This window comes from Chanodichthys erythropterus, chromosome 7 (genome assembly GCF_024489055.1).
Source record: "Chanodichthys erythropterus isolate Z2021 chromosome 7, ASM2448905v1, whole genome shotgun sequence".
Classification (NCBI taxonomy): domain Eukaryota; kingdom Metazoa; phylum Chordata; class Actinopteri; order Cypriniformes; family Xenocyprididae; genus Chanodichthys; species Chanodichthys erythropterus.
In genome coordinates this window covers 10,907,240-10,934,599 of record NC_090227.1, presented here as the reverse complement: position 1 = coordinate 10,934,599, position 27,360 = coordinate 10,907,240, and the positions used below count along the sequence as shown (strand labels likewise).

At 35.3% G+C, this 27,360-nt stretch overlaps 1 protein-coding gene across 1 annotated transcript in view; it reads left to right on the top strand.

The window, feature by feature from the left end:
* myo5aa (myosin VAa) overlaps positions 1–27,360 on the top strand; it is a 104,993-nt gene that overhangs the window by 53,163 nt on the left and 24,470 nt on the right. Inside the window, exons 13-30 of the mRNA XM_067389827.1 lie at positions 513–638; positions 3,947–4,030; positions 4,314–4,316; positions 10,509–10,667; positions 10,801–10,898; positions 12,444–12,530; positions 12,629–12,737; positions 12,951–13,162; positions 14,014–14,170; positions 17,818–18,057; positions 18,915–19,163; positions 21,284–21,377; positions 22,848–22,996; positions 23,146–23,259; positions 23,455–23,592; positions 24,389–24,445; positions 25,522–25,749; positions 26,571–26,671. Of these exons, the coding sequence (XP_067245928.1) occupies positions 513–638; positions 3,947–4,030; positions 4,314–4,316; positions 10,509–10,667; positions 10,801–10,898; positions 12,444–12,530; positions 12,629–12,737; positions 12,951–13,162; positions 14,014–14,170; positions 17,818–18,057; positions 18,915–19,163; positions 21,284–21,377; positions 22,848–22,996; positions 23,146–23,259; positions 23,455–23,592; positions 24,389–24,445; positions 25,522–25,749; positions 26,571–26,671 (2,405 nt within the window). The remainder of the gene's footprint in view (positions 1–512; positions 639–3,946; positions 4,031–4,313; positions 4,317–10,508; positions 10,668–10,800; positions 10,899–12,443; positions 12,531–12,628; positions 12,738–12,950; positions 13,163–14,013; positions 14,171–17,817; positions 18,058–18,914; positions 19,164–21,283; positions 21,378–22,847; positions 22,997–23,145; positions 23,260–23,454; positions 23,593–24,388; positions 24,446–25,521; positions 25,750–26,570; positions 26,672–27,360) is intronic.

The following is a 27,360-nucleotide window of genomic DNA, read 5'->3' as shown; positions in this document are numbered from 1 at the left end:
TTAGGGGCCGTTCACACAGAATGTGTTTTTCTACATGCATGACCGTATCAAGTTAAAAGAATTTTATCATGCACTTTTACACGCAGCACTACTCATCAATGTCAATCCAAAACAGTGTACTCTGTAACAATCAGAAGAACTCGGAGGTGGAGCAAGCCTTGCGAGCTTCTGTTTACAGTAGCAAGTTGGCGTGGCAACTGTTTATTTGTTTGTTTTTGCCGTTGTTGCATCACGTCTCAAAAGTGTCTCAAGACCCTCGGGTTCTGCGCTGCGCTTTTTTTAAACATTCCTGAGCACTGCGTCTTGCATTTTTAGACGCAAAGATGTGTTCTGTGTGAACGATCCCTTACTCCAGTCTTCAGTGTTACTGAAATCTGCTGATTTAGTACCCAAGAAACATTTCTTATTATCCCCAATATTGAAAACAGAAACAAGAAACAAGAACTGTGTTGTGTAATTGGAATCCTGTTTGAGACTACTGTACAGCCTCTCTTTTTCTGTTTTTTTTTTAGATGCCGAAGGGCTCTGATGACTCCTGGGCTCAGAAACTGTATAACACTCATTTGAAGACGTGTGCACTTTTTGAAAAGCCACGGATGTCCAATAAAGCTTTCATTATTCAGCACTTTGCAGATAAGGTGCACGCACACACACACACACACACACACACACACACACACACACACACGTTTCACACCAAGGCTGGTTCAGCATTTCTGATAAACTGTGATATACAGTACTATATCTGTCATTTCATATATAAATATCAGACAAAAGAGAAATTTTATTTCTGTTCCAAAAAACCTACTGAGCTGCCTCACACATACTGCATCGGAACAGTGCATGTTCATTTCACCATATTAACAGCATTCACACTGCTGGCATAAATCATGTGCCACAAACATCCTATTCGTGACTGAGTGTGGAGTTCTGGTGCCGAGCCTTTTTCGGTTGTTTGAAAATTCATCTATTTATCAACACACTCTTTTTTGTAATATAGGATTTTATGAAGCAATATACAATAATCATAATAAGGAAATTATTATGTTTTGTCAAGATTCACACACTATAACAATCAGACTTTATCTGGGGAATAATTACAATTTGGATATTCATGCAGTCCATCTCATAAAAAATAGATGTCACAATGTTTAAAGTCAGCATGAAACAGAAGTTTGGATAGTCCTTTCACTATCGTGATGTGTATCGGAGTGAAACTGCTTCTTGAACAAGAAAAAATATAGAGCCGGACTTGATTTTATCCATTGGGAATTGATTTGCTCGTTGTGGTTTGCTATTGCTGTGATGTCATGTGAGTGACAGGTTGTCCCGCCCTCGTGCCAGTAAACACCTCATCAGAGAAGAGATTACAAAGTTACTTTGATCGAAAATTATGAGGACACAAAAAATAAATGAATAAATCATTTATAACAATGCAATATTTGCATAAAACAATGCAAAATTCTATTTTAAAAAAAAAAAATTCTCAATTTTGATTTAATGATGCCTTTGTAGAAACTCTTGTCAGACAGGCCACAGATGAACTGTATGTGAAACAGGTCTAGCATTTTAAGACATTGTAAGTTCACTTCTAATAAACTAATAAATATGAATAGATAGTTCTAAAAAAAAAGAAGAAAAAAAAAACAACTTAAGAGAGTATCATTCTGTTAGGTTAGAAACATGCTAATGCCAAAACAACTGAGTCAGGTCTCCTGTGTGCTTCATGTAAGGGGTGCTCATGTGAGCTTCTGATGGCTGCTGATCTGTTTTTAGAAATGGTGTATGATATCTGTGAGGAAACACTCATGGAGTAGGAGGATGGATATCATAAGCCACATTTAGAGTGTGTGAAAGATATTTAATACACACACAGTCAAATCAAGGTTTGAGCGTTAGCAGGTGCTTTCTCAAACATCCTCAAGGATAAATCAGGCTCCACCTAAAGGTTTGGGTCACTTTAATATGAAAATTACCCCAAGATTTACTCACCCTCAAGCCATCCTAGGTGTACATGATTTTCTCCTTTCTGATGAATACAATCGGAATTATATTAATAAATTTAAAATTATTACATTTATAATGGATCGATGCGCTTTCTTGAGCTTCAAACTGGTTGGTCCCGTTCTCTTTCATTATAAAGCTTGTATGTGTCAGGATATTTATTAATATAACTCCGACTGTGTTCACACCTAGGATGGCTTGAGGATGAGTAAATCTTGGGGTAATTTTCATTTTAAAGTGAACTAATTCTTTAATTCTCTAATCAGCATTACTAATATAGATGACACCCTAAATAATATAAATTTAATAGAATACATAATATAACATGTAATTTGTACCCATTGTGTAAAATATTTATTTTTATTTTTTTTCTGGGTGGTTTATCTTTTGTAGCTTTAGTAGACTTAAGCCAGGTTCACACTGTACGATTCTAGCTACATTTTGGCCGTCTGAGACACACTTTGGGATCCTAGGCCAAAATCTGAAGTCTTTCATTGTTAGTTTGACCGTTGCAATCACATTTTACTTCTGATGAAATTCTGGCAGTGTCGGAAGATTTGATGCACATTCCTGCAGTTTGACTTTTCCTACGACGACCGTCAAATCTAAAACCAATAGGAACTACCTGATGACACAATTAGTGAGACAACATCAAACCACCACTTGCTCCACACACATTATCTTTCATTTTTTTCCAAGAGAAGCCATGATCAAAATGAATGCTACAGTCTGACATTAATGACAACTGAGATCCCACAGGATGACATGGCTTACATCGGGGATCATGTTCGTTCAGTCTGACAAGCAATATTCGTGAAGAACTATTATAAATCTGACAGTGTGCACCTGACTTTAATGGAGCTCTCAGTTATAAACAGTGCTGGGTAGATTGCTTACATAATGTAGTCCATTACTGACTAAAAAATTAAATGATGAAAGCTGTAGTTAGTAGCATAATATATTACATTACACATGTTAGGTAATGTAATCTGACTACTTTTTGATTACTTTTGACCTTACTTTTAGCCTTAACTTGTTTATCACATAGATTTTAATAGCATAATCTTGTATAGTACTGATATTAAAATACAAAGAGAAACAAACAAACAAAAAAAAAATGTTAAATGTTAAAAATTGTCATCATCAAAATGTTACATTATGTCAGGGTTTCCTAAACTGGGGTTTGTAAAGGAACTGCAGGGGGGTTGAAAGTTTGAAGTTTGAAAAGGTTATAATTATTTGAAGGACGAAACTCTGAAATTTTAAAATGAAAGCAATCAAAATAAAACATATATAATATATAAAAATAAAGTAAACATTAAAAATAGTAAATGTTAAATAAAAAAGTAAAAAAAAATCTTGGTAACGTTACAATAAAAATCATTTGGTTAAGATTACTTAATCAGGTAGCATGAACTCACAGTGAAGACATTTTTTTTACATCGTTTATTAAAGTTGGAATGAAATCAAAGTTAAAATTGTATTTTCTTCCATATTGTGACGTATAACTAAGCGAAAGGGCTTCATGAATGAGAAAAAATATAGGACGGGACTTGATGATGTCCTTCGGGAATTGATTTGATTCCTTTTGTTTGCTAAAATAACTAAAACTGAAATTAAAATGAATAAAAATATATAGACATTTTAAAAATAATAATTAAAATGACAAAAATAAATGAATGATAACAGAAAATATAACATTTTCATCAAAACATGAATAAATAATATAATAATATCTCAGTTATACTAAAATAAAGCAATTCAAAAATTCAATCTAAAGACTAATCAAAAATTCGAGAAGGGGGATGTAAAAATTTCAGTTTGCTCTCTATGTAATTACTGTATACTGCTATGTAGGAAAAAACAGAAACTATATTCAGAGACTCGTTCATGGATTTTCTTCCCTATATGATAACCTCTAATGTCTTTCTGTATCTGTCAGGTGGAGTATCAGTGTGATGGTTTTCTGGAGAAGAATAAAGATACAGTGAATGAGGAGCAGATACATGTTCTGAAGGCCAGTAAGGTGAGTGAATACCTCTCTGTTTCTCTGAAAGAGCACTTATTGAATTAGTACATAAGAAGGCCTTCTATTAGCTTATAAACAAGGGCTGTAATGTTTTGGTAAAAATGGCCAGGAAGTTTCAAATTGTCTCTGTAATGTACCTGATTATAAACCCAAAACTGAAAGTTTTGGTTAAGTTATTGCCTGTATAGTGAGACAAAAACCAGCCTTAAAATCAGTGTTAGCTGTAGCCAGGGTGTTTTCATCCAAGATTTTTGACCTTAAATGAGGCCTAAAGTGTGAGAAGGTCAGTGGAACGGCGCCATCTGCTGGTAAAGGAGCATTAGTGCAGTTCATTGTCGCAGTTCCAACATGAAATTTACACAGCTCAGGGAAGTAGATGTTCATATTTCTAGTTCTTTGAATCCGTACATATTCTTGTCCTGTCTTAGTTCATTATGTTACAGTGTCTTGAGTCACAGTATCAGAAGATTATAGCTGTTTTTATGCCCTAAATGTGAGCTTTTGCATGACTCAGCAGCTCTGACTGCTCTTTAATGTGACCGGTTCAGACAGAACGCTAGTGCATACCTGCTCTTGTTATGAAGTCAAACCTTACCCGTCAGTTGTGCCTTCAGGGTCTGGGGTGTGTTTTGTGGATTTTTCAGGAAGGTATTCAAACATATTTCGTAATCAGGACACAGGCTCACTGATGAAAGGCTCTGTATACAGTATTAGAGTTTCCAAAACTTATGGCTCAAATCAAATCAGCTCGTAATACCATAGCATTTTGATATAAACCATGGTACCATGGTATTTCCCAGCTAACAAAAATGTTCTAAGAAATGTTCTAAAAATATATATTTCTTAAAGGGATAGTTCACCCTAAAATTACAATTTTATCATAATTTACTTACCTTCATGTTGTTCCAGACCTGTATCTCAAAATAAGATATTTTCAAGAATGTTGGTAACCAGACAGTTGATGGCACCCATTGACTTCAGTAGTATTTTTTTTTTTCCTACTATGGAAGTCAATAGGTGCCGTAAACTGTCTGTGTCGTAAAATATTACCAATATTCTTTAAAATATCTTTTTTTGTGTTCAACAAAAAAAAGAAACACAGGTTTCGAACAACTTGGAACCCTTTAAATGAATGTTCAACTAAAACACTCATTGAATGATGAATGATGTACTGTATAAATAAAGTTTTATACTATGTATGAAGAACCTTACTTAGAATACTATGTATTAAGAACATTATTAAAGACCAGATAACTTTGAACAAACATTCTATTAACATTACTGGAAGGGTGTTAGTTCATAACTTTGAGAGAACCTTGCCAGAACATTCTGAGAATGTTCCCACAGTAAAAGAAATAAAGAAATATTGTTTTCAGCCTTAGAAAGGTCATGGAAATGTATAACATGTTGAAAAATCATGGACAAGTCATGGTATTTTTTTTATACCGACTATACATTTTTCTAGTTATGCTTAGCTCTAACATATTTCATGGGCTTGATTTTGATTTCTACAAAATGGCTTTACTTTTTCTTTTTTATTTCTTTTTTAAATCCTTATCTAGTAATAGGAAAAATAACTTGTAAACTTAAAACATTAACTGGCCAATTTCATATTTACCATATTACATATTAGTTTTTACTCAAATGTTTTTATTTAGAAAATGTAAGTGAACTTTAAGTGCCTTGTGATTCTATGAGTCTGTAAAATCAAATAATTTTCATCTGTATCTGGGGGTTTCTGAATGCTCTCTAACGCTTTTTCTCCTCAGCGTGAGGCAGTAAATGTGTGCGGTAAGAGCAAACACATGCCGTACTAATCCAAACTGCCTGGGCATAATATTAATGCCTTAAACTGAAAAATTGACAGAATTATTCTTTAAGTCAAGTATTATTTAAAATTAACAATTCATATCAGTAATAGGCTCGGCTCTCTGGTGCTTATCCAGATCAGTCTGTTAGTGGTTAATCCAAATCCTTCACTTCACATGTTACACAGGTCACCTGTTTTTACCATATTCATTTTTACTTCACATTCATATCATTAATCAACTGTTCATATCATCATGTGTGTGTGTGTGTTTGCTTACTTCATCTATGTACACATTTATATTTTCTTATAAATTAGAAATAAAGCCAGACATCAGCTAAAAATCCTTAAAACTTCTGAAAATTTTCAATGAGTATTCATTCATTGTGTCTATCATTTGATTGAATTGATTCATCAAGACAAAAATTAATGTTGGCTTGACAAAACCTTATTGCTTTTTTTCCCTCAAGGGTTGTCAAAAATAATGTTATTTTCAGTGATTAAATTAAGCAATTTTTCTTACTTACTGAGAAAATTAATGCACAAAATAAACTGAAAAAATGAACTGACAGCTATCATTCAAAGAGAGCTGATATTGACAGAGACCTAAACATCACTACTACTCTATATACAACACTCTCTATTAAAGGTGACCTATTATACCCCTTTTTAAAAGATGTAATATAAGTCTCAGGTGTCCACAGAATGTGTCTGTGAAGTTTCAGCACAAAATACCCCATGGATTTTTTAATATACCATGTTTTAACTGCTTATTTTGGGGTGAAAGAAAAAAAAAAGGGCTGATTTGGTGTGTGTACCTTTAAATGCAAATGAGCTTGTGCTGCCCGCCCCCAAGATTACAATTCTAATACACTGAGGCATAAACAATACAGGAGAAGCTCACACAGCAAATATAACTCTCAAAATGGATCATTACAAACTGTTTGTCAGATCACATAGGTATGGCATGTATTTTGTCAATGTTTGCTAACATTCGATTCTGAATGAGTTTTATAGCATGATGTACAGCTAACGTGGCTAAAGCTACACACTGTTGGAGACTCAATAAGAATGAAGATGCATTTATGAATTATACAGACTACACACGTTTTCGGGTTAAAAATGAATATTACGACATGGCTCTGGTCTCCGTGAATACAGTCAGAAACAATGGTAACTTTAGCCACATTCAACAGTACATTAGCAACGTGCTAACTAAACACATTAAGAAAGACAATTATAGCACGTAAACATAGAAAAAGTCAGATTTTCATGATATGTCCCCTTTAAATGCACAGCTAAATTTGATGTTTATTATGAGTTTATGTGAAGATTGTTTTAAGTTTACTTAAAAGTAAAATAAAATGCCATTAAACAAATATTTAAAATATACCATCTTCATGTTGTTTTTACATTAATTTGGAGATTCAATGTGAAAATCTGTATTACAGTATAAAATGTTACAAATTTTGTAATGTTAAGTGTGATTAATCATGATTACAGAAAAATGTGCCATTAATTCGTTTTTTTTTTTTTTTTTTTTTTTTTTATATCAATTGACAGCACTGATAGAAATATGTTATCTGAAGTGAGTCCAATCCTCTTTGACCTCCTTTCTTGCATGGATCACGAAAAGAAAAATTTTGAATGATAGGCCTACTTAGTATTTCTTTGTCAAGCCAACATAACAATATGGTTCAGAGCTGGTGTCTGAGCTGCTTTGCGATTCAGTTAGTAAACTATATACATCTGCCTGATGTATCTGTATTTTCTGCATTTGTTAATTCTGTTTCTATTTTCTCATCATTGTGTCATGTTGTCTATGTGTTGTTTGTGAACATGACAACCTGTACCCCTGCAGAAGGTAAAATTTAGCATATACATGCTGTTTCTTTAGCTCTCTGTCTCTCTAAAATCACTGCTGTCTAGTAGATACAAAAAATTAAGATTGGATGGTTTGGAAGTTTGTGCGTATGAGAGATGTGTGTGTGTGTGTGTGTGTGTGTGTCAGCATGTTCAATCTGCTGCTTTCTGCTCTGCGGGGCACAATCTCAGTACTGCATTGACTCTGTTGAAAATTAAAACTTGCTTCAGCTCTAGAGCCTCCAAACACCATCCAAACAAACTCAACTGCTCAGACAGAATGAAATATGTTTAATTTAAACATTTTGAAATCCGCTGGACTACACTTTTACACTATTAAAAGGACAGTTCACCCAGAAATTAAGATTTAGTTATTATTTACTCACTCACTCTCAGTTTATAGTGACCAGCTCAAAAAAAAAAAAAAAAAAAGCACCCTAAAAGTGGTTGATGTGATTCATAAACCTGAGCTTTATCCGAGGAATGGACTGAAATTGTAGTCATTGTTTAGTGAAAGTTTTTCCTTTTATTGAAACACTCAAATCAAAGATGAGTTAAAAAAAAAAAAAAAACTTTCAAACTGGATTTTGTCAGACTATGAGGGCATGTTGCCGCAGTAGAAAATTTTTTGGGATTTTAAAGTTAAATTCATCAATTTGGTGTACTTTGAGCATGAAATTAAGAGCTGTTCAGTGACCAAAAACTCTTTGCATTTAAAGTGGACTGAAGCCTCTTTTCAGTTGTGATAGTGGAGGCCAAACAATTTGAATATAATTAAGATAATGATATTCACAGCCTTTTAATTTGATTGACTGATGCTTTGCCAAAGCAATGGCTCAAAACACAACATTAGAGATCTTTTATTTTATGAGAAGTGTAAAATATTTTTGGTTCATTCAGGCTGCCACAATCAAGGTAATTAAAGGGATAGTTCACCCAAAAATGGACAATTCTGTTATTAACTCACCCTCAATTTGTTCCAAATCTGTAGGAGTTTTTCCTTCTGTTGAACACAAAAGAAGGTAGAGTGAGGAATGTTGGTAACCAAACAGTTGATGGACCCCACTGACTTCCATAGTACTTTTTTGAATACTATGGAGGTCAGTGGGGCCTATCAACTGTTTGGTTAACCATATTCTTCACTCTACCTTCTTTTGTGTTCTGCAGAAGAAAGGAATTGTTACTGGTTTGAAACAAATTGAGGTTCAGTTAATGATGACAGAATTTTTTTTTTGGGTGAACTATCCCTTTAATGAAAAAAAGAAGAAAAAACAACATCCAGGTTAAGAACAATAATAAACAATGGCAGAGTTTTCATTCTTGGGTGAACTATGCTTTTAAAATGCAACATCCAAAGACATCCATATGTACTATACATAGACTAAAAAAAGTAAGAATAGGCAAAACATTTGAACACAGAGCTGAAGTTTGTTTGTTTGCTGTGTGGGGACTTGATGTTTAAATTGTTGGTCCCATAAGGACTCTTATTCTGCTTAGGCTGCATGCTGCTTAGTACCAGCCCTAGTGTCCCTCAGAATGCATCTCTTAGCGATCTATGTAAACGAGACCCTAGGGACATTGGCTCTTTCTGTTCATTAATATCCCACTGTATAATGATTTGCTTGTCTTGACGTGCATGATTGTTAATTATGCTTTGCTTACTTTGGAGTTGTTCTGGATTTTAAAAAAAGTAATACTTTGAATGTACAGATTTAGGTCAGTTGACAAAGGCTACAACACACTGCTAGGTTTTGGGAGTGACAAATGCTCAAGTGTCTCATGCCTGTAAAAAAGCATGAATGCTAACCGTTTAACCCAATTTGGTTAAAGGGATAGTTCACCCAAAAATTAAAATTACTCCCTGATTTACCCCCCCATCAAGCCATCGTAGGCGTATATGATTTTCTTCTTACAAATGAATACAATCAGACTAATATTAAATAATGTTCTGGCTCTTCCAAGCTTTATAATGGCAGTGAATAGAGGATGAGACTTTGAAGCCCAAAAAGTGCAACCACCCATTATAAAAGATAACCACATGGCTATTTTTCTTACACAAACACTTCAGAAGACTTTTTTTTTTTAAACCCCAGAGTTATGTGGATATCTTTTATGAAGGATGTTATTTAATATAACTCCGATTGTATTCATCTGAAAAAAGAAAATCATATACACCTAGGATGGCTTGAGGGTGAGTTAATCATGGGGTAATTTTTATTTTTGGGTGAACTAACCTGTTAAGAATTCCTGAAGTTTTCAGGAGTGAATTCTCTTTTATAAAGTGGATAGTTCACGTCCTTGATTATGATTGGCTGAGCCACGTTCAAAACAGGTTGTAAAATACTCCTGTGGCGTCCATTACATCAGTATTACTGTTGTTGTGTATTTATTTTATGAAACCTTGCCAAGAAAATGTAGTAACCATTTTATAAAAGTAATAAGTTCTGTAAAGCCATGGTTTACAGTGATTTTAGAACAGCTAACATGGGTTTTAGGCACTCTGCTCTGTGTTGACTTGACAACTCACCTTAGCTGTTCTGAAATCCTTATTCCTTTAAATGAATCTGATTGTGACGTCCGGAAATAACTAAACCGTGTACAGAACAGGATTAAGCACATATAAAATATAAAAACATCTAAAATTGAATTTAATACAATTTTTTTTAAGCGTTAATGACAATTTTTAAGTAAGATCACTGCTTCATTTCTAAGTCAAATAGTGCCTCTGACTAAGGATGGTAAAGTTTCTGACCACCCTCTGCACCACATGGCTTGTGTTAAGTCTGTCTTGGCTGTAATTCTCAGTTTGACCTGCTGGTGGAGCTGTTCCAGGATGAGGAGAAAGCAACGAGTCCAACCGGTGCCGCTCCTACCACTGGAGGACGCACTCGCCTCAGTGTCAAACCAGACAAGAGCAAAGCCGGCCAAGCCAGCAAAGAACACAAGAAGACAGTCGGACTGCAGGTAGAAGCTAGCTCTTTTCTTGAATATCTACATGAATTGTATTTTTGTGTTTTATAAATTGGAAAGCAGTGACAGTGTATGAGATTGAAAATACTGTAAGAATTTGAATGAATATTTACTTTTCTCTCCGTAGTTCCGTAACTCTCTGCACTTGCTGATGGAAACGCTGAATGCGACTACGCCTCATTACGTTCGCTGCATCAAACCCAACGATTACAAATTTGCCTTCACGTCAGTTTTTCTTGTTTTTCATCAGTTTTTTTTTTTTCTCTCTCTCTCTCTCTCTTTCTGAGAATAAATATACTGATGATAATTTGAGATTCACTGATCCTTTGGAATAGATTGTCAGCTTTCTAATATGTAGACTAAAGAGGTACACAACAACAGAGAGCAAAAAAAGGGTGGAAGTCATTAACGTTAGCATATAGCTCAGCTTTCGTAACGTACATAGTGTTATTTACATTATTTAAATGGATAATTATTTAAAAAAGTTCTTATAATTAATTTAATAATAATGTGCAACTAAATTTAATATTCAAAGTTGGTAAAATCATTAATTAGTTTAAAAAAAAAAAAAATGTCAATAAAGAATTGCCTTAGAACAGTGGTTGTCAACCTGCCCACTAGGGGTCCTCAGCAAATTGCAAGTGGGCCTCAGGATGACATAAATGTATTTAAAGGTATAATGTGTAAATTTTAGAAGGATCTATTGACAGATATGCAATATTATACACATAACTATGTTTTCAGTGGTCTATAAAGACCTTACATAATGAACCGTTAAATTTTTATTACCTAATGAGCCATTTCTATCTACATACACCGCGGTCCCCTTACATGTTAAGTCGCCATTTTCCGCCGGCATGTTTTTACAGTAGCCCTAAATGGACAACCTGCTCTACAGAGCACGTTTGCTTGACTAGCTACTCTCTTCTGTCTCAGACAATGACATGTTTGTCCTGTGTTGGCCACCGTAGTTTCTCCATATTTCAATTCGCAACCTCACCACTAGATGCTCCTAAAGTTTACACACTGCACCTTTAAATGAACAAGTTATTATTAATACACTAAAATAATCTTTAATCTAAATTTAAATTCTAAAAATAAACATAAACATAAAATCAATAAATGTTTTTATTGAAGATACAGTTCTGGAATATGGAACAAAATGTAATCACAAAATGAATTGTTGTTAAATCGTTTTATTTGTTGAATTAACCTACGGCAGATATATTAATTCAATACATCAATAAAAAAGTTTGAAAACCAGCCTCTTTGTCAAAATCACAGTAGAAGTAAAATATCTTAGCGAATTTGGAGGACGGCCTTTGAATATTTTGCTGGACAACGGGGGCCTACGAGACAAAAAGGTTGAGAACCACTGCCTTAGAATTGGATTGTTTTTCTCAGAATCAGAATCGAGAGATGCACAAAGATTCCCAACACTACTAAATAAAAAATTCCCTATGCTTTGTCTGGCACCTTATACTGCAGTTTTAAGATAGGTACAATTTTTCATATATCATTTCTGTGTTACCCGCAGCACTAAACAAAACTGCAAAAAGTAGCATAATTTCACTACATATCGAGTGTGTGCCAATCGTGCCCCAAAAAGCTGTCTAGGTAGGCAGCTCACTAGTTTAGACAATGTGTAGCCTTAATATTTATTCGTCATGAGATTTCACTGAAAATATCTATTTGAACTGTGTTTATATCAGTGGATTTTGCTGAATTGATGGTGATTCTAGGCTAATATTTGATTTCCGTCATTACCAGGTTTGACCCCAAGAGGGCAGTGCAGCAACTGCGTGCATGTGGAGTTTTGGAAACAATCCGCATCTCTGCAGCTGGTTTTCCATCTAGGTACAGTGAAGATCTATACATTACCATACTGAACTCTCTTTTTGTCAAACACCTCCTGACTGTATATTTGTGTTTGCATGACTCCTTTTGTTTGTCAGGTGGACGTATCAAGAGTTCTTTAGCAGGTATCGTGTCCTGATGAAACAAAAAGATGTTTTGACGGACAGGAAGATGACCTGTAAGAATGTTCTGGAGAAACTTGTGCAGGTACAAGAAGACAGTTCAGCTCATAAAACCACATTGATACTCAGTGTGGACTTTTGACTTGATTAAAAACACTCAAAACCATAGCAAGAATGCCCTGAAAACAGAATGACAGAATATGGTCACATTTCCTACAGAAAATTTTGTTGAAAGTAAAGTTTAACTTATAAATGAAATGTCCATTAATTCTCTCTCTTTTTTTTGTCCTTCCCATAGGATCAAGATAAGTACCAGTTTGGCAAGACCAAGATCTTTTTCCGAGCGGGGCAGGTTGCGTATCTGGAGAAACTGCGTGCAGATAAGCTGCGTGCTGCCTGCATCCGCATCCAGAAGACCATCCGCTGCTGGCTGGCGCGCAAGAAGTACCTGCGCATGAAACACGCTGCCACAACCATCCAGAGATACGTCCGTGGATACCAAGCCCGCTGGTGAGGGGGAGGGGACTAATCTTATAGTGACCGTGGCCAGACTAAATTTATGAAAAGCAGAATCATTCAAAATAAGATGACAGGGAGCTTATAGAATGCAAGAGTGCCCATCCACTTTGAGCATGAAGATGGTTCTGGAAGTTTTCCATTCATTTTTCCCATAGGGATTTTAAAAAAATATATTAAAGAGTTAAAAGCTATGAACCAAACCAGCCAGCTACAAGGTGAATCACAACATAACAAATGTTGATATGAAACAAAAAAGTACTTGAAAATCAAACAAAAAAACAAAGGTACAAGTGGCTTTAATGATGGAAAGAACAAAATCCCATGAAGCATTGAGTATGATGTAATCGTAATCTAATCACATTAATCATAATTAAAATTATGAAGTATAAAAGTATTGATTTAAAAATGTTTATTTATATAGAGAAATTACATATCTTACATTTATTGCAAAATATGCGCATATTTACAAATATTTAAGTAGCATATGGAGACATTCGCGGTGCTTCATGGGAGTGGATGTTCGCTGCAGAAATCTTTTTGGTTCAGTTTTCTCACCCCAACTCTGATTGGTGGAATTTTCTTCAGAATTATGGGTAATGTAGTTCTTCACCGTTCTTTGAAAAATAGGTTGAAATAATGTGAATTGATAGATTAAACAAAAGCATATATCATCAATTTACAATCTTGGAGCTTAAATTATATCTGTCTTTAAGGGTTTATAAGTTATTGTTAAAAATCACTTTCCCTATGGAGAAAATGAACAGAATTTTTACTTCTGGAACCCAACTATTGCACTCTGTATTGCATGTGTTAACCTCTACATTGTTCTTCCTGACCCACAGTCTTGCAAAATTCCTGCGTCGCACACGTGCTGCTATCATCATTCAGAAGTACCAGCGCATGTATGTCCAGAGAAAATGTTACAAACGCAAGCAGGCTGCTGCTCTGGTCATGCAGTGCATCCTCAGGGCATACATGGCCAGACAACTGTACAAAGCGGTGAGGAGGAAACCAGACATACTAATACACTCTCACACGTTCTTTAATATATTTGCCTCAGTCACAAACACTGCTAATACAGTAGGGCTGTCAAAATGGCTGAAAAACTAAATTCAATAAATACATAATACATAATAATGTAATAATAATACATAAATATTACTTATATTCGAATTATATTAAAATTTAAAAGCCATAATTTAAGTTAGAGGGAAACAAACTTTTGGCTTGTCTCCTTAGGCCACAAGATGGCGCAATGAGCAAACTATTAATGCATTGGAACAAAATGTTTATTATAATATAAAATAACTTGACTATGTTAAAAAAAAAGTGCATAACTTTTAAACTAAGTTTATAATAATATAATTATAATTTCAGAAATTGCATAAACAATTATGAACAAAAAAAAACAGCATGTATGTATGCCTAGTTTAATACAAAGCGAAGCACAGAGTACTTATTTTTTTACTTTTACTTCTTTTTTTTTTCTTATTTACTTTTAAAAACATGAAAAGCCATGGTATGGAAAAATAAACAAAGTCTCAAAACATATTTTTGAAAAGTTGAGCTACTTTCAAAGGTGCAATAGGTGATTCTCTACAGAACAAAAAAATGGATATACTGGTTGAAAGTCTCCTCATCCTGATAGCAGTCATTATGTTAAATGGTCAAAATGTATTTTTATAAATATATATGTCTGTGGAAGGCATAGGACCATAAAATGCTCATCCAATCTTTGGGCCTTATTTTAACGATCTAAGCACATGGTCTAAAGCACACGGCGCAAGTGCTCTTAGGGCGTGTCCGAATCCACTTTTGCTAGTTTAACAATGGGAAAACTGGTCTGCGTTTTGGGCATAACATGCAATATACCAGTCAGAGTCTCATCTTCCATTCTTTTTAAAAGCCAGTTGCACTCGCGCCTTGGCGGATTCGCTATTTACATGGTGAAATTTGCAAGCGGAAAAACTGAATACTTCTTTAGTGAGGAAACGGATCTGCTGGTGTGCAAGGTTAAAGCGCACAAGCAGACCATCTATGGGCAAAGCCGGATTCCACCAAAGCATTTTTATCTTTATGCAAACAATAATAATTTTTTACATTGTATACTTTTATTTTTAATATCTGGCATCTTTGTGTGCTGCCGCGTGTCCCTATGAGTGTAATAAGCAGAGTGTATGTACGTTGTGCTCCTGCCTATAGGCGCATATTACTAATGCATTCTTTAAATAAAAAAAATAAATTAAAAAATTGCGCATTTGACTTTAGACCAGGTATCAGTTGATCAATGGCGCAGTCTTTTTCAGTTGCCTCAAAATAGCAACACACCAACAGTGCACCTGAACACACCTCGTTTTCAGACCAGCACGCCTATGATCGCACAAATGGGCGCAAATGCATTTGCTATTTAAACAACGTGGCACAGGACATGAAATGATAACTGCGTCAGGCTGAAACTAGCAAAAACACTTGCGTCGCGCCTGGTGCTGTGTTGCGCCAGGTGTATGACAGGGCCCTTTATATTCAGTCTGAATGAAATAATACGATGTCCTACCTGCCTGTCAGCATATGTTTTTACATTCCTTCACACACCCTGTTCGCGCAGACATCATCAGCACATTTCGTGCTATGCAGTTTATTCAGATTACAGACAGAAATCAGTCACGGAGCACTGCAAACAAACAGCAGCCACCTTTTACAGTTCCTTCCGAATCAAAACAATGCGGTTATGCTGCGTTCACGCCATAACTACCGTAATTAAAAAATGGCAACTTGTGACGTTTTAACCGGAGCTGTTCAGTCAGACTCGGAATTATGCGTTTCCATGTCAACAGTATCAACACCGAATTTAATCTGCAGCAGTCAGGTACAAGCTCTCTAAGTTGTTTACATTCATTATTATTGTAAAATTATGTTATGTGCTTTGAGACATGAGTTCGTTTTTATCACCGTCTCTTGTGACGCTTTGCAGAGAACAACTGTGTGTGTGCGCGTTCATGTGTTTTGGAGGAGGCGTGGCTTTGGATGTTTTTTTTTGCAAAGAGGGTGGGATCATATGCTTTCAATGCTAGCAGGCTAACATTAGCATTTCCCAGATCACTTACTGCACCTTTAACTTTACATGGCTTTCTAAACTTGCTTTCTCTTGTGCGAGACGCGAATGCAATGGTCAAAGGTGTCCGTCTAGCGCACAATGTAAAAGCAGCGCAGAAAATGCGTTCTGCGAGAGCGGCTTGGTTGTGGTTTTGACATAACCTAGATATTCTCCACATTGAGCTTCTCTATTTCTGCAATGTTTTGAATGGACTACACAGCAGCGCCACTTCTGGTGAGTTCAACTGGATAGGCTAACTAAAACATTAAAGACTTTCACATCATTGTCTCTTCTCGTGCGCCACTGATAAGGCTGCCTGATGCACACCTAAAATTCAAATGCATAGTTTTTTTTGAGTGTGGATTTTTTTATTTATTTTTTTTTGTTTTAAATTCGACAAATATTCAATATTCTAATTTCAATTTGACTGCCCTACAATACACTCCTTACTCTTCTATTCTCAATATTGCACTTTTATTTACATGCACCTTTGCATTTGTAATTTAGTTTTGTTATTGCTGTAACATTTAAACAGGCTTAGTTATGTACTGACATTCACCCGGGTAACATATGATGCTGGCAGGTTGGTTTATAATTAACACACTAGAAACCAGTAAATTATTTCAGGCATTGGACACATGACCAGTGAAAGCTGTTAACTACACCCCTAGGGAACTGAATGGGGTTAAAGTTGCAGTCAGAGTGGTTTAAACACAGAGGAGTGTTTCTAAGTGACTGATTCTAAAATAAATTTCAATTTATATTAATGCTCAAAAGTTTGGGGTCAGTAAGTTTTTGCAGCTTAATATTTTTTTAGACAAATTACAACAGACTGGAGCCGGCTGGACCAATCAGAGCAGACTGTGCTTTTTGGAAGGTGGTCTTTAAAGAAACTGAAACTAACACAGAGTGTTCAGACAGAGGGTGAAAATAGGTGCTGCAACAATGTAAATTATAAGAAAAATTTGTTTTTTGAACATTAAATGAGGTAAACGTAGTATTCTGAACCTGTAATTGAGCATAATATAGGACCCTTTTTATGCATTTGTCTCCACTCTTGACTATTAGGATGCGATGAGCAAAAAAAAAAAAAAGTAATCTTGTTCTGAGATCTTTCCTACAAATTCTTTGTTCCATCCTAGTGTTTTGCTGGCTTGCTAGTCACTGGTTGGAGTTTTTGAAGACTCTGGAAGAGTATGAAGTAGCACAGTGTTGTGATGACCTCATGTCTCCTTAGCAGTGTGTTTGGCCATGTGATCTCACATGCAGCAGGTTGTTCCAGTGTAGGGACTGTCCCACTGATGGACCACAGCAGCTGCGGCTGTATTATTACTTACTGTCTCTCACTCCTCTATTTTCCTGCCATCAGAGCTCTGTTGATCGGCAGTGGATTATCGTGGCAGGATGTGTAATATCTGCAAATTAAAAAGGCAGAAGGTGTGAGAGAGAAAAGCTATTAGAGAACATTTCACTGCGCCGTCACTGGAATGATCACTATTAATTTCCATAATTTCCATTTAAATATTTATGTTGTTTTTTTCTGTTTGTCTAGCTTCTGCGAGAGCATAAGGCCATCATCATTCAAAAGATGGTCCGCGGCTGGTTGGCGCGGCAGTGGTACAAGCGTTCGCTCAGAGCCATCGTGTACCTGCAGTGCTGCATCCGCCGTATGCGAGCCAAGCGGGAACTCAAGAAACTCAAGATCGAGGCACGCTCAGTCGAACACTTCAAGAAACTCAACATCGGCATGGAGAACAAGATCATGCAGTTGCAGCGCAGGATAGACGAACAGGTACCACACTTCACACTGAGATGCTGTGGCTTATTGTGCCTCATTCAAAAGTTCAGTTAATATGATTCATGAGTAGCAAAACAAAAGTAACTCTTTTGTCTGTTCAGCTTAAATCTCAGGAGGGTTTTATGATGTCAATATGAAATCTTAATGCTCGTTCCTGGTCGTCTTGTGCATCGGTGCACTTTATTCCATAAAAAAAAAGTTTGTCATCATAATCTTTCATAAAAATGTTATAGCTTGCTCTGCTTATGAAACAACTTTTGCCCTCTTACTTTTGTAGCTTCCTTCCATCCAACCAGCTTTTCACAATCAAATCTACCTTTTTTTTTTCTCTGAATCATTATTCAGTCAAAAAACATCAGGTTACAAGCATGTTTTCATATTGACTAAGATGTCAGTGTTAATTTGATTCTTGCTGCTTTTAGTTCCTTTAGAATGAGTCATAGTGTGTTTGCTGGGTATGATCACATTTAGATCTGTGCTTCCCTGTGCAGAATTGTTGTCTTAGTGTGTGTTTATGTAGCTGTCCGTGTAATGACAAACTGTAAACTGATTCTAATGACAATCAGAGTATTAATTGAAAGTTTATCATCATATGATGAAAAAGTACAAATAGGTTCAATGTCAGTTTGAAGGTTTTATACAGTGGAGTTTAAAAGTCTGAATCAATGTTGAAAGGGAATTTTTTTTTAAACTTAGAAAGAAACATGACAAAACAAAAAGAATGCAAAACAAAACAATGTTATGATGTAAAATGAGTAAGAGATAAAATTACTCTGATTTAGGAATTAAAATTCCCAAATAATACTTGATTAAATGCAATTAATTGATGTTCTGTTTTGGTTTCACTCTAGAACAAGGACAACCGTGCTCTCAGCGAGCGTCTGAATGGTCTAGAGATCAGCCATGCTGCAGAGTCTGAGCGTCTCCGTGTGGAAGTCACCCGTCTGCGAGGAGCAGAAGAGGACGCCAAAAACAATGCCAACAAAGTTACGACTCTTCTGGAGGAGCTGGAGCGGCTGCGCAAAGAACTGCAGAACACACAGAAGGAAAAGAAAGTCATCGAGGAATGGGCAAAAACCTACCAGGACGAGATGGAACAGGTGCTGCTGGTTCACTTTTGTTTTTTTGTGCAGCTCTGATGTACCTGCACTGGTGCGGTCTTCAAAGCACTTTTCAAAAAAACTGAGGTTCATTCTCTTAGCAAATCAGTTAATTTGTGTCATTAATTTCAATGAACTGAAAACAAACTGATTCATTGATGCAATGAGTCATTACCTAGTCCTCGGCTGTGTTTAAGTCCATTTCTTTATGACCATTTTATAACTTTATAACTTCCATCCGTCTTGTGCCCACTACTAGACACTTGCAATGGGTTTAAATGGAATGCCTTAAGTCCTTGATCAGTTGGTATCTGCAATGGAGAAATAACTACAAATGTCAAAATAACTTCAATATCATACACTAGGGTAGGGATGCATGAATTTTGAAAAAAAAAAAAAAAAAACCTACATTGCAATATTTTATTTTCTGCTATATATATTGTGATATAAAAACAATTTCACTAGATGACTTGAATAGCTCTATTTGGAAAGAATGAATCATTCTAGAATGATTGGGGTGATTTTGTAGGGGAGTGAATCTGCATTGAAAATAATAAACAAATTAAAAGCAAAGATAAAAACTATAGAACAAAGATACAAATGAAATAAACTGCTTTACAGTAATCGGTTAAAAAATGGTTAAGAAATGGAATAATCAAATGTATATTAACACTGCATAGTCTTAGTCACTGTATTAATTAAATATAATTAATCTTGGTTAAAGCTACAAAAGTGATTTTCTCTTTGTATTTTGTTTGATTAACATTAATTACAGAATATTAGGCTGCTGTCACTTTAATACCGAATGCACGGATCCAATATAATGATATGTATCTGTTTTCTTTCTCAATTGTTTACGTTCACATAAGCCATAAGCGACTTTGTTTATGAGGATACTCACTGAGATGGGCGTTTTGACATAATTTTGTGTGTATGTGTCTGTCAAAGTACAAATAGATTTGGCAGAGAATGAAAATCTGTGTTCGCAAATTGTTCGAATTGAGTTTTCTTTCGCATCTACATAAAACTTCACTTGCCCGCTTGACGAAGTTGAATGGATTTCAAATTCATAATAGCGACAGGGATTCCTCCAAGAGGAAGTGCTTAGGGAAGTGTACTGTATGTCTAGAAGTGGAGTTAAAAGCAGCCCTGGAAGTCAGTTCATTCTGACAGCTTATGTCAGTGAACTGATTCAAAAATCTGATTCATTGATGCATTTGAGTCGTTTCCCAGTTCCTTTAAAGAGGGTTCATTTGAATGGCTTCTTTCAATGAACCGATTCATAAAACTGACTCATTTGAATCATTACTCAGTAGTGTTCCAGAAGTCAGTTTTTTTGGATGGCTCATGTCAATTAACTGATTTAAAAAAAGTGATTAATTAAATGTACCGCACTTCATTCATGGTTCCAAATGGTCCTAAAGTTCTCCCATACCATTGAGTGATTTACAAAACCTTTGCAAATTAGTTTAACAGAATAATTACCAGTTAAAAATGTTTTATCTTCCAAATTATTAGTGTATGACTCATATATAAATTAATAATTTATAAAAGTGTGTGTTTGAATGTGTTGACTGTTCTTACAAAACTTCATTGATGGTGTGGCATTACATTAGCAAGTTCTAGTTGCATTAGCAAATACTCCACAATAGATCCTCAAAAAAGTAAAGGTAGACCCACAGGTTACCCACATTCCCCTGCTTTTAGACAGTCCTCCTAGATTGTAGAGCCATCTAAAGACACAGATATACTCTGTATCTCCATGTTCAGGGATTAGAGAGACCTGCACACTGCTTTAAACCTGGGAAGAGAAGAGACATGTACATTCACACAGGTGAGAGAGAGATAGAGACTAGCGCTCTGCACAAATGTTAGTGGTTTAGTAGTAGTTTTAGTTTTAGGGTGGTACAGTAGAAGAATAAAACGATTCGAAAAGCCACAGTAATACGATATTAAATGTGTATTGAGTAAATGAATGTTTCTCAGCAGTTAAATCAGTCCCCATTTCAATACAAGCATCTATGACATAATACATATTACCAAATAGTTTATTTTTCTTATAATTAAAGACTAAAATGTCATGCAGATGACTGATTGTGTTTGTGTAATGTTTGTGACAGATGATCTCAGAACTAAAGGAGCAAAACCACCTGCTGAAGAACGAGAAAAACGACCTGAACCGAATGATCCAGGAACAAGGCCAGCAGTGGACAGGTAATGCAAAATCTTTAATCTGTCACTGTTGGCCCTTTTGATAATATTCAATAAATATTTTTGTCACATCATTTAAGTCACACTACCAAAATGTTTAAACTTTTTAAAAACTGTTTTTGAAGACACGGTTTATAATAAATGATCACAAAGTAGAACTCTCGATGGCAAAATCCTTCAAGTGCACTGAAACGTTCGGTCCCTAAAATGTCCCACAATGTGCCGTAAAAACCAGGGAGATTCATTGTTCCCTTAATGCAAGTTCTGAGGCACGAAACATAAATCATGTGAGCCAACTCACATATTGACACGTGATAGATGTTTTTTGTTGTTGTTGTTGTTGTTTTATACAAACCATTATTTAATTACTTTTCAGCATAAACATACATCACTAGTTAGGTAATTAACATAATGTAGCTAACATTTAGAATTTATTTACGCCTGAAAGTTGCACATATTTGTAACAAGCAAAGTATTTATCATAATGTACTTTAAATAACATTAGAATGATTAAACATTAAATGATGTCAGAAAGATGTCAGTTCTGCTGACCAGTAGTGATGTTATACAATGTGGCTGCTGGAAATAGAGTAATAAGTGTCCCAATGTGAGGTGAGCCAGGGTCCTTACTGTCCTTACCAGTGCCTGAATTCGTGTACACGATACTGATTCATGACCTAGGAAACTTGGAAGCTGATTGAGACGCACACATAATTTCTAGTTTGTGTTCATTTGATGTTATTGTGATTCATTGTTTCATTAGCCATGTCTATTTGAAGGCTACATCCTCCGGAGGTTGCATTCATCGGCCACATACGTCATTGAGGCTGACTCATTTCAGAAAAGTAACCATTACATTACATAGTAAGAAAGTAATTACAATAATATACAGAAATAATGTTCAGTTTTATAATGGTTACTTTTCTGAAATGAGACATCCTCGATGACGTATGCAGCTGACAAATGAGACAAACTATTGATTAGTTCACACCTGTTTCATATTTAGTTCATTATCTTGTGTATATAGCCTTCTGTTCTCGGAGGGTACGTTTACATGACAACAGCTTACTAAAAACAGAAAAGTTTTTCCTTTTGCGTTTTTCACACACAGACAATAACGTTGTCAGAACTTCTCCGTCTTTAGGAAAATTAATGGCCAAATAAACAACACAGTAAAATGTACTATTCTGATAATATAAAAGCAACAAAATAAAATGACATATATTATAAAAACCTCACCCGGTCTGGCACTCTATACCCAGTGTACACTCAGATCAAAAAACAAATTCAAATCTTTTACAAACAGCGTCTGTCAATTCTTTGTGTGCTTTCCTAACATGATACTCATCCCTGTCCTGTTACAGTGTCAACATCATGAGTCAGTCTGCAGTCAGATGATTGGGTTATTCAATATTGGTTGACTTTTCTTTGGGAATGTGTGTGAATGGTGTTTTACATGTATGTGTTTTATAGAGAAAATGCAGAGGGCTCTGAAGGAGGAAACCGAGCAGCTAGAAAACGATTTAAACGAGGAACGGTCTCGCTACCAGAACCTCCTTACCGAACACCTCAGACTAGAGGAGAAATACGACGATTTGAAGGAGGAGATCACACTCGCCGTGGTGAGGACACAATCATTTATGGATTACCAAACTTAAAAATCAATTAATCGATGGGTTTTTTTAACAATTAAGCTGATTTAGGCTCAGATTCGGTGCACTCCTTTCATTAAAAGCCTCCACTCCTCTGATGAATCCTTTCTTTCTTCTAGAATGTTCCAAAACCTGGTCACAGGCGCACAGATTCCACACACAGCAGCAACGAATCAGAATGTACCTACAACTCAGAGTTCGCCGAATCCGAGGAAGGGTCCCGCGGAGGGGAGGTGAGAGCAGAAATCATTTAGATCATTCATATTACTCAGTTGTTTATGGTTTCAAATTCATTTTAGGTCATTTTACTAATTACTTTTCTGACATTACAATTCTTGGCTTTTTGCCTTTTAAAGTTCCTAGGAGTAAAACATAAAATGACACATATTGTGTGTATAATTATGGGATGTGTTTTATTCTCTCCCCAGGATGTTTCCAAGGCCATACTGGACATGTCCCTGTTCCTGAAGCTTCAGAAGAGAGTATCCGAACTAGAGCAAGAAAAACAGTCACTGCAGAACGAACTCGACCGGAGAGAAGAGCAGTTTCAGCGGGCTAGAGCTAGGGTACACACACACACACACTTTTTTTTTAATTAAAAGTTAAATATAATGACTTTCCCTAACCCAAATACTAAAAGAATATGTATACATCTACAAAGACCACTGCAAAATTATCAACTTCTCTGGATTTGCTATTTATATGTATGTTTTATTCTATAAACTACTGACATTTCTTCCCAATTTTACTTTTCAAATGCCATTTGGAGAATTTATTTTCAGAAAATAACAACCTGTCAAAATAACAAAAAGATGCCATGTTTTCAGACTTCGAATAATGCAAAGAAAACAAGTTTAGGCTTATTTTTAAGCACAATACTAATGTTTTACCTTAAGAAGAGTTCAGAAATCAATATTTAATGGAATAACCTTGATATCCAAACAAAGCCAAGTTTGAATTTTTGCACCAGGAGTAGCATTACTTAAATTCTGGAGACATTTTTGTCATGTATAGATTTTGCTCGTTGGACTTAAATGTACAATAAAAAAAAACACATTTCATTAACTCATATAATGTTTACAGTTTTCCAATGTAAATTATAAAATGGCTTGTTCTTTTTCAATTCCAAAACCTGTATGTTTCACGTGAAATGCCCTGTTAGATATATTTTAGTTTGTCACCGTATATAGTAAGCGAACCTACAGTTACCAATGAACAAGTTTTTACCTTAGCTTTTTTTACAGTCTTTTTAACTTAATGTATAGCTAAGTAAACCCAAACTTACATGCATATATACAGTATATATAGTTTTACATACACACTGTGTTACTGTAATTGAAAATGTGTTTTCTTGTTGGCCAGGATGATGAGGAACATAAGAAAGCTCGTAGCGCTGAGCTGGAGTATGAATCTCTCAAGGTAAACAAGCGCACACACACACACACACACACACACACACACACACACACACACACACACACACACACACACACACACACACACACACACACACACACACACACACACACACACACACACACACACACACACACACACACACACACACTCTGTCTTTCTTCTCATTATTATAATTTTGACAATTTGCATTGTGCAAACAACTTCATTCTGCAGTTTGAGTTGTTTTAATTATTTGAAAAGCTGTGATTTCTTTTGTTTGTAAAATTCATCATGAAACTCGCTGGTCTCTCCAAACGCACTTTATGAAGTTCTTCAAAAAAAAAAAAAAACCATTGCATTTTAGTTACATATAATGCTGATTGTACACTGACCTGAGCTTTAATTATGAAAAATTTCATATTACATTTCAAAATATATACAAATATATTTAAATGTCCTTTATATTGGACATTTCAATATAGTATGTATGATATTCTAATACATTAATGCTTAATTATTTTCACCATTGTTGCAAGATAAAAGATAACAATAAGTAAATAAAAGTTTAATACCCTAATAAGTTACCTGTTGTGTAATTACACAAGTAGTAAGTGATAATGAATGTATTTAATATTAAATTATTTTCTGAAGCCAACAAAGGTTTTATTAATTCTATCATTTTATTAGTAATTATATTGACATGCAGCATGTGCAACATGGTCACTGTTATATAAAGTGTTACTCAATAAGTCCAAATATCTTTTTTTTTTTCACATTTTTCAGCATTCTATAATGATAAATGTACAAAGAAATATCAGTATAGTAAGTAAGATAGTATAGTATATAGTATAGTAAGATCCCTGGCCACTATTTATTAAAATACAGTTGTGTTGAAACACCTTCTTGCTGCTGTACATATATATATATTCTATAGCTAGAATTAGAAAAAAATTGTCCATTACAATGAACGTCTGAAATGAGGAAGATAAAGCAACATATTATATTATATATTATATAGTAATATATATTTTTTGCATGTTTAAATGTTTCTTTATGTTGATAATTCTGAATTCTCTCTCACTCTCTTGCGTCTTCAGCGTCAGGAGTTGGAGTCTGAGAATAAGAAGCTCAAACATCATTTGAATGAGATGCGTCAGTCTTTGAGAGGCAGCCCTGAGGCCGGATCCGCTGCCCCGGGTTCTCCTGCATACACGGTCCTGCTGGATCAGCTGAACTCCTCCAACGAGGAGCTGGAGGTGCGGAAAGAAGAGGTGCTCATCCTGCGCTCTCAACTCGTCAGTCAGAAAGAGGCCATGCAACACAAGGTCAGGCACAAAAACTTTCATTCTTAGATAAAATAACGTCAGGATTTGCAGATCTTTCTAAACATTTAGACACCCTAGTTTTTGTGCATTAATATCTGTCACTAACATTCTCTCCATAAGACTTGTTAACATTTCTAACTTCATCTCTCCTTTTGTCCTGTTTTGCATTCACATCAGGATGAAAAGGTATGTTGGTCAGACAGCAGAACAATCATTTACATCACTTTATCTTCTTTTTGGTCTCTAAAATGCTACCTTTTGCTGTCATTCAATGTTGTGGAAGACATTTTCAAACATTAACAGTAGGGCTGCACGATATATCGCATGAGATTGTCACGCGCATTTTGTCAGTAAAGCCGGTTCCCTGATTGCCGCTAAATCGCCATCACCTGCTTTCAAATGGAGCGGCATTTAATAGACAGAACCGTAGTTCACTGAAAAGCGATACTGAACGAGATATTGCGTGGCTTTTCAGTGATCTACGGCTCTGTCTATTAAATGCCGCTCCATTTGAAAGCAGGTAATGGCGATTTAGCGGTAATCAGGGAACCGGCTTCACTGACGAAATGAGCATGACAATATCATGCGATATATCGTGCAGCCCTAATTAACAGTTTGCAGTCCATTCATTAGTTAATTTATCTGAAAAGTGCAAGCACTCATTGTTAACTTTACAACTTCAAATGTCACTTTTGTTTACTGAGAATGAAGTGAATGAGAAATGGTTCTTGTGATGTGTCTGATGATACAAGTCACAGATAGTTGATGTATGCAGTGATTTGTAACTTGCATGAGAATGTGAACATTCTGTGTGTGTTTAGGCAACCATGACTGAACCTTTGCCATATATTGAGGATGTGCAGAAGCTGACTGATGCCAAGGAGATCTCCCAGGCCTACATGGGTCTCAAAGATACCAACAGGTGCATTGCTTCTCTTTACATTTCTTTCACTATCAGCCAGTCACATGCTGAATAACAAATCATGAAATCCATTACATCTCATATATATGTTGTGTGAGGTCCTGTTCTCTGCCCTACTCATAGTGAAGTGGGTCTTCATGCTTTTCATCAGAGGTTCTTAAACTTTAATTTGCATCTCTCAGAGGGCTACTACTTCTGATATATAGTAGTATATTCTGAAATATAGATATATAGTTATCTTTATTAGAAATTGCACCCCAAAATGCTGTACTGTTTAAAAGTTTGGGGTTTGTGATTTATATGTTCCTTAAAATGCTTACCAAGGTTGCATTTATTTGATTAAAAATACAGAAAAACACTAAAATTGTAAAATAACTTATTATTAATTAAAATAAATGTTTTAATATATTTTAAAATGTAATTTCATTCTGCAATGGCAAAGCTAAATTTTCTCCAGGTATTACTAAAGTCTTCAGTGTCACATGACCCTTCAGAAATCATTGTATTATGTTTAATGTGGTGTTCAAGAAGTATTTCTTCTCATTATCAACATTGAAAACAGTTGGGTATAATTTTTTGTGGAATCTGTGATACATTTTTTTCAGGATTATTTGATGAATAGAAAGTTTTGATGAAAAAAAAGTTTTGTAACATTATAAATGTCTCTATAAACTTCAAACTTCCACTTT